At 35.8% G+C, this 13,308-nt stretch overlaps 1 protein-coding gene across 8 annotated transcripts in view; it reads right to left on the reverse strand.

Annotated features, from left to right (window-relative positions):
• Positions 1-13,308, reverse strand: part of LOC131161795 (uncharacterized) — a 73,491-nt gene that overhangs the window by 40,436 nt on the left and 19,747 nt on the right. For 5 of the 8 annotated variants that reach the window (XM_058117761.1, XM_058117764.1, XM_058117758.1 and 2 more), the window contains exons 7-12: positions 7,690-7,869; positions 7,333-7,580; positions 7,025-7,231; positions 6,862-6,948; positions 6,688-6,789; positions 6,226-6,591 (exon numbers count right to left, since the gene is read on the reverse strand). In XM_058117761.1, coding sequence (XP_057973744.1) covers positions 7,154-7,231; positions 7,333-7,580; positions 7,690-7,869 — 506 coding nt within the window. In that variant the 3' untranslated portion in view covers positions 6,226-6,591; positions 6,688-6,789; positions 6,862-6,948; positions 7,025-7,153. Of the gene's footprint in view, positions 1-6,127; positions 6,592-6,687; positions 6,790-6,861; positions 6,949-7,024; positions 7,232-7,332; positions 7,581-7,689; positions 7,870-13,308 lie in introns of those variants that run through there. The other 3 variants (XM_058117765.1, XM_058117766.1, XM_058117760.1) reach the window with 3 other exon arrangements.

The raw sequence follows: 13,308 nt of genomic DNA on the forward strand, positions 1-13,308 counted from the left end.
TGAATGAAGGGGCTTGAATAGCTTGAGGTCTTAATAGTGGGTTGAACCTACTGTGAATAGGAATTTTTTCTTGAATTTGATAGACTTTTGAGTCTTGAGGTTTTGAATAAAGGTCCTTAGCCATTATCCTTGACATTTTGGTTTGTTAAAAAATCTCTTTTAAGAAAATCTAGAATAGAGTTTGAGGTTCCTTTAATAAATTCAATTTTGAAATCAAAAACAGATAAGATTGATTGTCATATGGCAAATATTTATTTTGAAACCAAATTCTTAACATCTTTTTCAATGATGTTTTTGGCACTTGCACAATCAATCCAAAGTAAAAACTCTTTATTGAATAAATCATCTTGAAACTTTTGAATGCATAAAACTATGGACAAAATCTCTTTTTTGATAGTTGAATTGACTTGAGGGCCGGACCAGGCTCCTGAATGAAATCTGACTAAGGTTTCTTTAGAATCAATTTTCTGTTTGATAGTACCTCCAAATCCAATATCAGAGGAATCTGTTTCAACTATCATGAAGGCCTTAGGGTTAGGAAGACTAAGGCAAGGAAGAGTTTTGACTAGGGTTTTTACTTTGACGACAATTTGGGTACACTCATCTGTCCAGGTTGGAGGATTTTTTCTAAGTTTTTTGAATAATGGTTTGATCAAAATCCTAATATTTGGAATAAAGTCAGCAACATAGTTAAAACACCCTAAAAATCTTTGTAGTTGATTTTTATTTATAATTTCATTTGGGAATTTGTCTGCGAATTCTAAAGATTTTGGATTGGAGTGATTTTATTTTGATAGATTTGATGACCAAGAAATCTAATATTGGTTTGAAACAATTTTATTTTTGGTTGAGAGATAACCAATCCATTTCTTTTGACAATATTGTAGAAAATGTTGAGATGTTTGAAATGTTGGCTTATTGATTCAGAGTATACAAGGATATCATCAATGTATATAATAGTGAAACTTGTATAATCATTAAAAATTTCATTCATAATATTTTGAAATTCTAAAGGTGCGTTTTTTAGACCAAACGGCATTACATTTCATTCGTAGTGTCCAAATGGTATAGTAAATGTTGTTTTATATTTGTCTTCTTCTGCAATTTGTATTTGCCAAAATCCTGATTTCATGTCAAACTTTGAGTATATTGGCGCTGTCTATTGAGTAAATCTCTCTTGTTAGGTATCGGATATCTAATCCATTGTAAGGCTTTATTTAGTGGTTTGTAATTAATGACAAGTCTTGGGGCGCCTCTTTCTATTTCAGCTTGATTTTGAACATAAAAGGCTGCACAACTCCAAGGAGATTTGCTTTTTCGAATTAATTTTTTGTTAAGTAATTCTTGAATTTCCTTTTTACAGTATTCAAGTAATTCTTTATTCATTTGAATAGGTCTAACTTTAGTAGGTATTTTGTCTTCTGTGAAGTCTTTTGTATAAGGTAATTTGACATGATGTTTCTTTCTGTTCCAAAAGGCATTTGAGAGATTTGAACAAACTTCTTTTTCAAGTTTTTCTTTGAATAAATCAATTTGTGCTTTAATTTCTAGATTTTGGATTTGTTCCTCTATTCTTTTATTATGAATTTCTTTGGTTAAGGATTTTATATGTTTTCTTTTATTTTGAATAAGATTGATTTTACTAATGGTCAAATCCTTTAGCATGTTGACCTCTTTTTCTTGCATTTTATCTGTGAATTCAAATGAAATATTTTGTTCACTAATTGAAGTGTGTATTCCAATTTCATCAACCTTAAAAGGATAAATCTTTGTAAAAAATGGGGTTCCTAATATGATTTCTTGTTGCATATTTTAGACAAGTACAAATGTGGTTTTAAGGCAGATGTTTTGTTTACAAATATGGACATTTGAAATTTTCTACTGAATTTTTAAGATTGAATTTGTTGCACTGTATAATTGCATTTTTGTCTTTTTATAGTAGTAAGTAGGTATAAGGTCTTCTTGAATACAGTTCATATCCGCTCCTGTGTCTAAAAGGGCACGAACTTCAAGAACAAATGTTTTATTGATTACAATTTTTACTTCCGAATACCATTTGTGAATATTAATTCTTGATAAAAATCCAAGAAATATTTCTTCTTTTGGTTTAGTTTGATATTGAAATTCTTCACCATTTGGATCAATGATTTCTTCAATTTTTGATTTTTCCTTTGTATCAATTTTATCAATCCTTGATTGTAATTGATGCATATTATGCTCAAATTTCTCATTTTATTCTTTACTTTAGTTGGATGTTAGGTTCGGTACCTGTTTTAAATTCTTTGTTTTTGTATCTATTAATGACACACACACACACACACAGTGCTAGTGTCCTATAAACTCTATTTGTTACAATGCTAGGCGTTTTTGAACCACACATCAGAATAATTTTATACTTCATTCATTCTACTCTCATCCTATACTCTCATATGTTCCTAATGTTCTGTTTGTTGCATAAAATAGATCCTTGATAATCAACATGTCCTCTTTGAGTTCTCAGTCGTCAAATCTCATTTAACTCTTTATTTGAACATTTTCTAAAATTCCATTCTATATATTCTATCTGATTCTACTAAACATAAATATGAGATTCTGAAAAAAGACAAGTTAACTCTAAGGGTGTTAGCGCTCAATTTTATTTTGTGTATAACGCATACTGATATCAAATCATAATCTAAGTTTCATTATATCCTAAAAACGTATTTACTGACTCAATACACACCAATCTGGTGGGAACAAATAACATTTTAAGAAAAACGACATTGCAACGTGTCTTGAAGCATTTATAATACTACTGCATTTTCCTCATCTTATTCTTACATTGCCCATAATCAGTCATGCACTTTGAGTTGTTTATTTGTTGTTGAACCAATATTTTATGATATGAGTAGAGTTGATGATTGTATAAATGTAGTTTGTAAAAAGCATAAGTTTGTAAAATATGTAATTGATGATTTTGCAAGAATGGTATTTATTATATTTCATTTTAAATAAAAAATTTTCACATATTTGTAACATACCTAAATAGTAAATATATATTCATTATTTAATCAACGTATTTTTGTCGTGTTGTATCTTTAATTTTTGAAATTATCATATCACCGTATTAATATCATGTCATGCCTATATGTATTATTGCTTCCTATATTTGTATGTATATTGTTAGCCCTTTGCTCAAATAAATGCTGTAAAAAATACCCATGTTCCAATACTCCTTTCCTAAAAGTTTTTTTTTTTTTTTCGCCCCTTTTCTACCTCACTTTGGGCTTTCTAATAGCTTGAAATTACGCTCTTGGTTTTGGGCCTAGCTTAGTGAGTTGACCCTCCCTCTTCCTAGGCCTAGGCTCCATTCTTTACGGTTTTTTTTTTTAACTATTTTTTTCAATTTAATTTTCTTTAAGACTTCATTTCTGAGTCCATAGGCTTTGAACCTCCTTTCCTGCTTTGTTCTAGTAGTATGGTTCTGCATTAATCATTGAAAAACTACCCTTTTTTTTTTTGGAAATTACCAGTATCTTATTGTATTGGTACTTTGTACATTTGTATGTATGTTGTTTTCTCCTTGTCTCTAACAAATGCTGCTCACCTTTTGTCAATAATAATAATGATAATAATGATAATATATCCCTGTTTTAATACTCTTTTCCTAAAAGTTTAGTAATTATTTTCTTCAAGGCCCAGGCTCTACCTTCACTGTCCCTAGGCCTTGTTTAGTGGGTTAACCTTCACTGTCCCCAGGCCCAGGCTCCATTTTCTTTTTGTTTGTTTTTTAATATTTTAATTTAAAAGTTTCATATTTATCCTTTTTCTATTTAATTTTTTTGAGTTTTCATTTCCAAATCCATAGGCTTCCAACCTCCTTTCCTGCTCTTATAGTAGTTAGAGGCGCGAGCCGAGTTGAGGCGCAAAGGGTCTTTGAAGCCGAGGCGCGAGGCGAAGGCGCGCGCCTCATGAAGGTGAGGCGCACAATTATTAAAATGGGGTAAAATGTCTATTTGGGGTAATTGATATATGAACATATGAATATCAAAATGCCAAAAAAATGTCCAAAAACTCAATTACAAAATTGAAAATTTAGCTCAAAAGCAACAACCATTCAACATAGTTCAACATCAAAAGAAAAGAGTACAAATAAAAAAATAGTAGCTATATTTCAATAAAAATAAATAAATATTATGTATTAGTTATAATTTATAAACTCACATTAATTAAACTAAATATTACAAATTATAAATAGTAGCTAAATTTCAGTAAAAAGAATAAATATTATGTATTAGTTATAACTTATAAACTTGCATTAATTAAACTAAATATTTAATTAGTAATTACATATAAAGAAGAAGAAGAAGAAGAAGAAGAAGAAGAAGAAAAAGAGTAGCCAAATTTCAATAAAAAGAATAAATATTATGTATTAGTTATAATTTATAAACTTACATTAATTAAACTAAATATTACAAATTTAAAAACAGTAGGTAAATTTTAGTAAAAAAAATAAATATTATGTATTAGTTATAATTTATAAGCTTAAATTAATTAAAGAAAATATTTAATTTATAAGCTTACATATAAAGAAAAGAAAAAGAGAAGCAACAGGCAGCAATCAGTAGCATGCAACAGGAAACAAGTAGGCAGCAGGAAGAAGAAGAAGAAGAAGAAGAAGAAGAAGAAGAAGAAGAAGAAGAAAAAGAGAAGCAGAAGGCAGTAGGCAGCAGGCAGCAGTCAGCAGCTCGTAGCACGCAACAAGCAGGGAGCAGGAAGAAGAAGAAGAAGAACTCGTGAGGGCTCCTGCTGGTTGGAAACGAAGTCGCGAAGGGTCGTGCTTCTTCAAAATGGCAAAGACGAACTCACGATCCTGGTTCGAAGCTCGAAGACGAAGTAGCGAAGGCTTTCGCGATCCTTCGAACCAGCAACGTGAGCTCGTCTGCGAGCCTTCGAACCAGCCGGGAGCCTTCGCTACTTCGTCTTCGAGCTTCGAACCAGGATCGTGACCTCGTCTGCGAGCCTTCAAACCAGCTGGGAGCCTTCGCTACTTCGTCTTTGAGCTTCGAACCAGGATCGTGAGCTTCGAAGGGCTGAGAGGGGCTAGGGCTATGTTCATTCGAGTCAAAGGAGGGCTACGGGTCTGGCTATGGCTATTTCTCTACTTTAAATGACTAAAAATTCACAAGGTGTGACTCACTGCACCTGTCGCCCTAGTGCGCCTCGTCTCGCCTATCGTCGCCTCTTGCAAGTCGCCTCTCCTCACCTAGTTTAAGGCACAAGCCTCTTCGCTTCACTGCGCCTTGCGCCTGAGGCGCGCTTTTAACTACTATGCCTGCTCTATTGCATTAATTACCCTATCAATCATTCAAAAACTACTCATGTTTTTGAAATTAGGCCCAGTTAGTTTTAGAGGATAGACCCAATTAACTTATGATAGAGGATTGATTATTAAGACTAATTGCCAAGGAAGTTATACTATTGTGCGTTGGAATTGGTATGATCTTAGTATTCTCATTCCTTTGTGTTGGTTCTAATTCACTTCTTTCCTTTCAGGCTGTGATATTAGCATGCTCAAAAAGTTGGAAAGGTACCAAAGATGCAACTATGGTACAATGGACGATGGCAAAGCAGCCAAGGAGCTTGAGGTAACCCATCTTTTTTTGCCTTGGCATATTACACTGATAAGAGTAGAGACTACACTTCAACTTAACTGAAAGGGAAAAAGGGTTTTTGATTTTTTACTTTTTTTTTTTTTTGTATACGTTTATTAAAAATATTGAACTCAAAACCTAAATTAAGATCATGCTTCACACTATGTCGAACTACCTTAATGACAGTAATTATACTTTTCTGGCTATTTTTACAAATAAGGGTGGAAAAAACATATGTATTGGTAAAAAGGTCTTGCAAGCCATTTTCTAGTCTTTACATTTTCTAAGTCCTTACTCTTCCTTTCTTTATCTTTAACAAGTTTAAATATATCTCTTTCCTCTTCTTGGGAATCTAATATATCATACAAACTATTAAACTATCTGTATTTAACTTCTCTAATTGTCTTTTTCGCATCTTTTCTCGTCTCTTTATACTTTTCAAAGTTATCCTATTTCAACATTTTTGCCACGTTTTAAAGGAGCTAGTATGAGTATTTGTTAATCATTGAAAAATTTGCTATATTATAAAACAAACAAAATCATAAAATATTTTTACACAAGTACAATGTTAAGTCATAAGTACCATACATACCTTCTAATGAGAGGAGCCACCCGCATCATGTGATCGAGATTGGCGCATCATTTGCTCAAGCTGCGCTTGCCTATTTATCATGTCTTGCAGCTGGGCTTGAAAGGTGGAGATCGTGTTTTTCAATTGCTGGTTCTCCATTTCCACCATCTGCACCCATCAAGCCATCTCATCGCACGAGACTTGGCGTCTCGACATGCTCGTTCCATTTCTACATGAGCCGCTGCACCCATGGATGATGATGTTGTTGGGGTGATGTATCCACTTCCAAGATCTTTGATCCAGCCCCCAGCTCGTTGTTATCTGGAAATCTGTCATTCGTTGATTCTCTTCAGAAATAGGTGCATCTCTTAGCTTGACCATCCGTGCCTAATATCAATTATGAAAATGATAAAAAGAAGTAAGTAAGACTACAACTTTGATGTTTAGAATCAAGTGACAAACTAAATATTTTGTTTCACTTACATGTTTGCCCTATGCACCCTTGCACCACTCCCCCTATCACCGTTGGTGTGTTCTTTGATAAAGGTCCGGCAACGGCTCATCTGCGCTAGTATCGGGATCATGCTACATTATTATATAAGATATCATTAGTATTATGTCATATAATGATCAGATAGTTTAATATATAATAATTACCTGTCGATGATTTACAAATAATCTTGAACCACCGCAATGCGTCGTAGGGAGTTTGCTGCGGTTCGCAGCATTTGTTTCACATATGGCCTACACGGAAGATGTAATGATGGTTTATTAGCGACATCAATATGAAAAATGAGTGATTATATTACAAACACATCACCTGATAGCGTGGGTCACAGAAATGGTGACACACCACCTCCCAATCCTCTTGAGATATCTTATCGTATGACCGCACTTCTACTTGATCTCCCATTGCTCGAAAATGCTCACGCATTTTTGAGCAATAGCTCTAAAATTTATTACACAATTGGATGTCGACCGCCCTTTTCTCACGGTCATCCTCGAGGATGTCCATATCGAACTCTTCCTGCATAGGTAATACAATTAGAATGTTAGATAGTTGTTAATTGGCTAGTATATTAAAAGTAAAAAATAAAATAAAATAAAAAAAGATTTGAGATTACTTACCAAAATGCGTATGTAAAGAACTATGCGCTGCTCCTGAGTCACCTGCGGCCAGATGAAGGCTGTGATTGGAGCATACTGTCGGCATATAATGTCGAGCTCCTGAGTCCACGAGGTGCACCAATCGTTAAGCAGGGCGGTGTAGCCTGGAAGAATGTTGATTCGAATCTGCTGCTTTCTCCTATCCAGGTGCTTCTTCAGCGACATGTTCTTCGTTGCACCACAGCCCGACCTAACCGTGGATGTAGATGCTGAAAGTAGAGTTAAATTAAGAACAACATTATAATCATACACGTGAATAACTAACATCAATAGTTGAAATGTAAATAAATTAATCATATCCTTACCAACACTGCTCACCCTGCGTATCAATACCATAAGTGGTATCCATGTCTGACCGAGGTGCCGATGGCTCAGACAATGGTGCCACTGCATCAAGACCAACGGGCTTTGCCGGTCTCAAGGATGTCGAATCATCCTCATGTGATGTAGTCGAGTGCCTAAAAGGAAGTTGACCACGTCGACCTCCTAGTACCATATCTGCAAATTATTAGATAAGTAAATATAAAAAGTACGAATATTAGATGGATACATAATACATATATTTTAAGTTATTTACACATGTCAGATACATAGTGACAAACATAACATGCTTACCCCCTATACATCCTCAATATCGGTATCATCCTCACTTTCTAAAGTGTCTTCCTTTTCACTACAGTACTCGACCCCTATTTCATCTTTCCCATTAGTTTTCTCATCGTCGATGAAGTGAACGTCACTAAAAGGTTCAATTGTAATGTCAACAATCCCTACGTATTCTATCGTGGCACCATACTTATGCAATGGTATAGGATCGGGGCCTTCTTCGGCAACATTGAAAGCAGATTGCGCTGCTGCACTGACAAATGACTCATCTTCTTGGAATGCAACCTCCCTGGCACTCATCTCCCCATCTACAACTTCTATAATAGCGTACAAACTTCGGAGAGGAATCTCTTGGACCACATGCCATTCACCCTTCAATTTGGTATATTTAAAGTAAAACACTTGTTCTACCTGTGTTGCAAGCACAAAAGGGTCATTTTGATACCATGTCTTGCTAAAATTGACACTGGTAAAGTAGTCATCGGTGTTTATTCAAGTCTTTTTATTGCTAATATCCCACCAAGTACACTTGAACAGGTGGATGAGTCTGTTGGCTCCATAGTTAAGCTCTATAATGTTGTCCAACACAAAAAAAGTAGTCAATTTCTTCATCCTCTTCTATGCCTAACACCGCAACCCCACAATTTTGGGTTCTTCTATGCAGTCCGAGGGACTTTGTATGAAATTGTAACTCGTTAACAATGCAATCGCTGTAACGGTTAACTCATTGATCGGGGTCACATGCCAACGTGTACAAATATTTACTTATTGTTGGTTCTTTATTATAACATATGACTATCATCTATTAAATAAACAGGAGTTTAGAAGAATAAATTGTCAATAGTGAAAACATACATTGCTTCTCACTCAAGCAGTATTTGTTACTTACACGACTCCCAAATCAATTAATAAATTCCTTCTTATGTCTTTCGTCAACATTCCGTTCATTTTGGGTTAGAGGTTCAACTTTATGTTCGCTATATGCAACAGTAGTACATGTTAATGTCAACTAAGTATATAAATATGCATATGTAAATACAATGCAAAGTAAAGAGTTTAGAACCACGTACTCGATATATGGAACAATTTCATCACAATTATTAAGGATATAAAAATGAACCTTTTGTAAGTTGTCCATATCAATGAAATCTTACACTCATGCACCGAGAGACCAAACATTTTCTCAAAATATAGAGCCCTTTGGTTCATCATCTTCGGCATTAATAGCATTAATGACTGCATTCCGCTCCTCACGAGTGAACCTTGTGTCAATATCATGTAGATACACTGAGCAAAATGCAAGACATTCACTGTCAATATATGCTTCAATGATTGAACCTTCTAGTCGTGCCTTATTGCGCACATACCCCTTCAAAGTGGAAAAGAACCTGTATATTTTACATAGCATTGCAGACTTGTAGACACAATAAAGAAAAAATAAATAAAAATAAGGAAATCGCGTGACCATTATACAAGGATTTCATAATTTACCTCTCAATAGGATACATCCAACGATATTGAACCGGTCCTCCAATTATGGCCTTCATTGGTAAATGGATGGTTAGGTGAACCATCACATCAAAAAATGTTGGCAAAAATATTTTCTCTAGCTTGTATAGTATGATCACAATGTCATCCTCTAACTGTTCAAGTACGTTTATGCTCAATTTTTTAGAGCACAATTATCGAAAAAAGATCCCCAACTCAATCAGCATCGAGCGAACATTTTCAGTCAAGTGTCCATGAATGAAAATAGGTAGAACCCATTGTAGAAGGACGTGGCAGTCATGACTTTTCATTCCTAACATCTTCCCTTCCTTCGTGTTTATGCATCGAGCTATGTTCGATGCATATCCATCAGGGAACTTCATTGGTTTCAACCATTCAAAAAATTTATTCTTCTCATCCTTTGAAAATGTGTAACAAGCTGATGGCATGCGAATTTTGTCCCCATCACAAAATAGGTGCAACTCAGGTCGTATTCCCATATCTTCCATATCCCGACAAGCATTTGCAGTGTCCTTTGTTTTCCCATTTATATCAAACAATGTACCAATGACATTCTCACAAATGTTTTTTTCGATATGCATGACATCCAAGTTGTCACGTAGTGGAAGATCTTTCTAGTATGGCAACTCAAAGAAGATGCTTCTATTTGTCCAATTCAACTCCCACTCAGCGCATTTTCTTTTTCTACTAGTCGGTAATTTTCCAAATTTCACATCTCCGATCAATCTTAACTAGTTTAATATCTCTTCCCCATCTAGCCGCTTTGGCTGCGACCTTCGTTCAGGTTTTCCATTGAAACTTTTGATGCCACAAGTCCTCCAAGAATGTCCTATTTGTAGAAAACGACAATGACACATAAAGCATAACTTGCGGTCATGCTTCAAGGATAAGGACCCAGCATCCTTATTACATACTAGGCATGCTAAATAACATTTTGTACTCCAACCTGACAGATTGTTGTAAGCAAGGAAATCATTAATTGTCCACAAGACTGCAGCATGCATCCGAAATGTTGTCCCAGTTTCCACTTCGAATGTCTCCACTCCTTTTTCCCATAGTTCTTTCAACTCGTCAATTAACGGACACAGGTAAATATCAATATCATTACCCGGTGCCTTCAGTCCGAAAATGAACAGAGACATATAAATGAAAGGTTCTTTCATACATCGCAATGGTGGCATATTGTATGGCATCATCATAACTGGCCGCATGCTATACGGGTTGTTTATGTTACCGAAAGAATTGAACCCATTTGAAGCAAGGTCAAGTTTGATGTTGCGAGGATCACTAGCAAATCACGAATGCATTTTGTCAAAATCGGCCCAAGCTTCAGAGTCCGCTGGATGGCTAAAAGTGTTTCTATCTTGAAAACGTTTCTCTTGATGTCATCTCATATTTGTAATAGTCTTTTTGCACATATATAATCGTTGCAGCCGCGGGATTAATGGACAATATCGTAAAACTTTTTTGGGGATTTTTTACCCTTGTTCTAATTAGTTGTATACCTCGGTTCACCACATTCTGGGTACTCGTTCACATTTTCATGTTCACCATAAAAGAATGCACAATCATACCTACACGCATGTATTAGAGTGTCAAGGTTGTAATAGAAAACAAGATGATTTGTGTCTCTTCCACCCCCTACGTGGAAGCAGCAGAGGCACTCGAAGGATCGTTTTGAACTTTTGAGATTATTAATGCCACAACTGTTACGAAAGGATCTCACATTCCACAACCCCAGCTTTCCTCCACGACACAAATGGTTCCCATAGAACTGCTCAAGCAAGGGTACCGCTCGGGAACGGGGTTAGGAAGGCACTTGCAGGGGATCCCAAAGTCATTAGTAGTGCAAGAAGCGAAAGACAGATATGGTCTTAATGATATGCCCACTTTTTTAGACCAAAAAAAGAAAGAGAGTAGAGAAAGAGGCACAAAGAGTGGAAAAGCTCACAGGCAAAACAAGTACCTAGTGGGGGTCAGGCGTCCCACGCATCGACCAGACTTTCGTAAAGAGTAGTCAGATCGACATAGAGACAAAAATGGGACAGCTGAGCATATCGGCTCTAGACTTGGAAGCTTCCACCGATACCTTCGAGGAATGGGTTCACCTTCTGCCGCCAGGAACAGAACTACGGAATTGGAGCACTTCTGACTTTCCCATTTTTCTCATGTAATGCCTTTATTTTCCTTATTTTGAATCTTTTTTTTTGTAACCCGAGAGCAACAGTCCTAGACAATTTTTCTCATTCAATGAAAGTGAAATAATATTTCTTGACATTTCTTTTGCATCTTGAGTTCAATTGTCAAAAATTTGTTTGCTATGATTTCATGTTGGAATAGGGGAAATAATAACACTAGTACCCATGAGCAAGAAATTGACATTAATTTTGAAAACATAATTCATGGAATTGAAATTGAAGAAGATGAAGCGAACTTATCCCCTAAAATGGAAAGGATGTTGAAATTTGATGAAAACTGCACATTAACTAGTAATGACCCCACTGTTATAATCAATCTTGGTATATAGGTAAAATAAGGCAATTTCAGAAAAAGAATGAGAGAAATTCAAGGCTCGATTAGTGGCAAAAGGATACTCACAGAAGAAGGGGATAAATTATGATGAGATATTTTCTCCAGTAGTCCGACGGACTTCTATCATAATTGTGTTGGGGTTGGTGGCCCATTATGATCTTCATTTTTGACAAGTGGATATGGACACGACGTTTCTTCACGGTGACTTGGAGGAACAAATCTACATGGTACAACTGGAGGGATTCATTGAACCAGGAAAAGAAAATTTTGTTTGCAGGTTGAAAAAATCTTTTTATGGGCTGAAACAGTCTACAAGGCAATGGTATAAACGGTTTGACGCTTACATGATCAAGATTGGCTACAAAAGGTATGAGTATGACTACTGCGTTTATGTGAACAAGCTTGAGGATGATTTTCTTATTTTCTTGTTATTATACGTCGATGATATGTTGATAGCTGCAAAAGATTAACCAAGGTAAATCAGTTGAAGGACATGTTCTATAAGAAATTTGAAATGAAAGATCTTGACTCGGTCAAGAAAATAATTGGGATGAAGATTCACCGTGACAGAACTGCAGGGAGATTATGGTTTTCTCAGGGTAATTGTATACATAAGGTGCTAGAGAGGTTTAGCATAGCTAACGCAAGACCGGTGTGTACACCTCTAGCGAATCATTTCAAGTTGTCTACTGCAAATTGCTCAAGTACGGATGATGAAATTCGGGACATGTCAAAGGTCCCCTATGCTAGTGTTGTGGGGAGTTTGATGTATGTCATGGTGTATACGAGGCCATATTTGGCTCATGCGGTGAGCGTGGTAAGTAAGTTTCTTTCAAATCCAAGAAAGCAGCATTGGGAAGTCGTCAAATAGATATTTAGATACTTATGGGGTATATCGGAATATGACATCATGTTCGGCAAGCAACAGGGTTGTCCTTCAGTTATGAGGTTTGTTGATGTTGATTATACTAGAGATATGGATGACAGAAGGTCTACAACAAGATATGTGTTTACCCTTGTAAAAGGACCGGTATGTTGGAGATCCATGGTACAGTCTTCGGTAGCATTATCCATGACTGAGGTGGAATATATGGCAGTGGCCGAAACTGCAAATGAAGCCTTATGACTTACTGGTTTAGTCAGAGAGTTGGAGTTACGGCAAGATGGAGTGGTGCTGCATTGTGATAGTTAGAGTGTCATTTACTTGGCAAAGAATCAGATATACTATGCTAGAACCAAGCACATTGATGTGAGGTTCCACAAAGTTCGAGAATTGATTGCTTCGAGTGA

The sequence above is a fragment of the Malania oleifera genome, chromosome 8 (assembly GCF_029873635.1).
Source record: "Malania oleifera isolate guangnan ecotype guangnan chromosome 8, ASM2987363v1, whole genome shotgun sequence".
NCBI lineage: Eukaryota > Viridiplantae > Streptophyta > Magnoliopsida > Santalales > Ximeniaceae > Malania > Malania oleifera.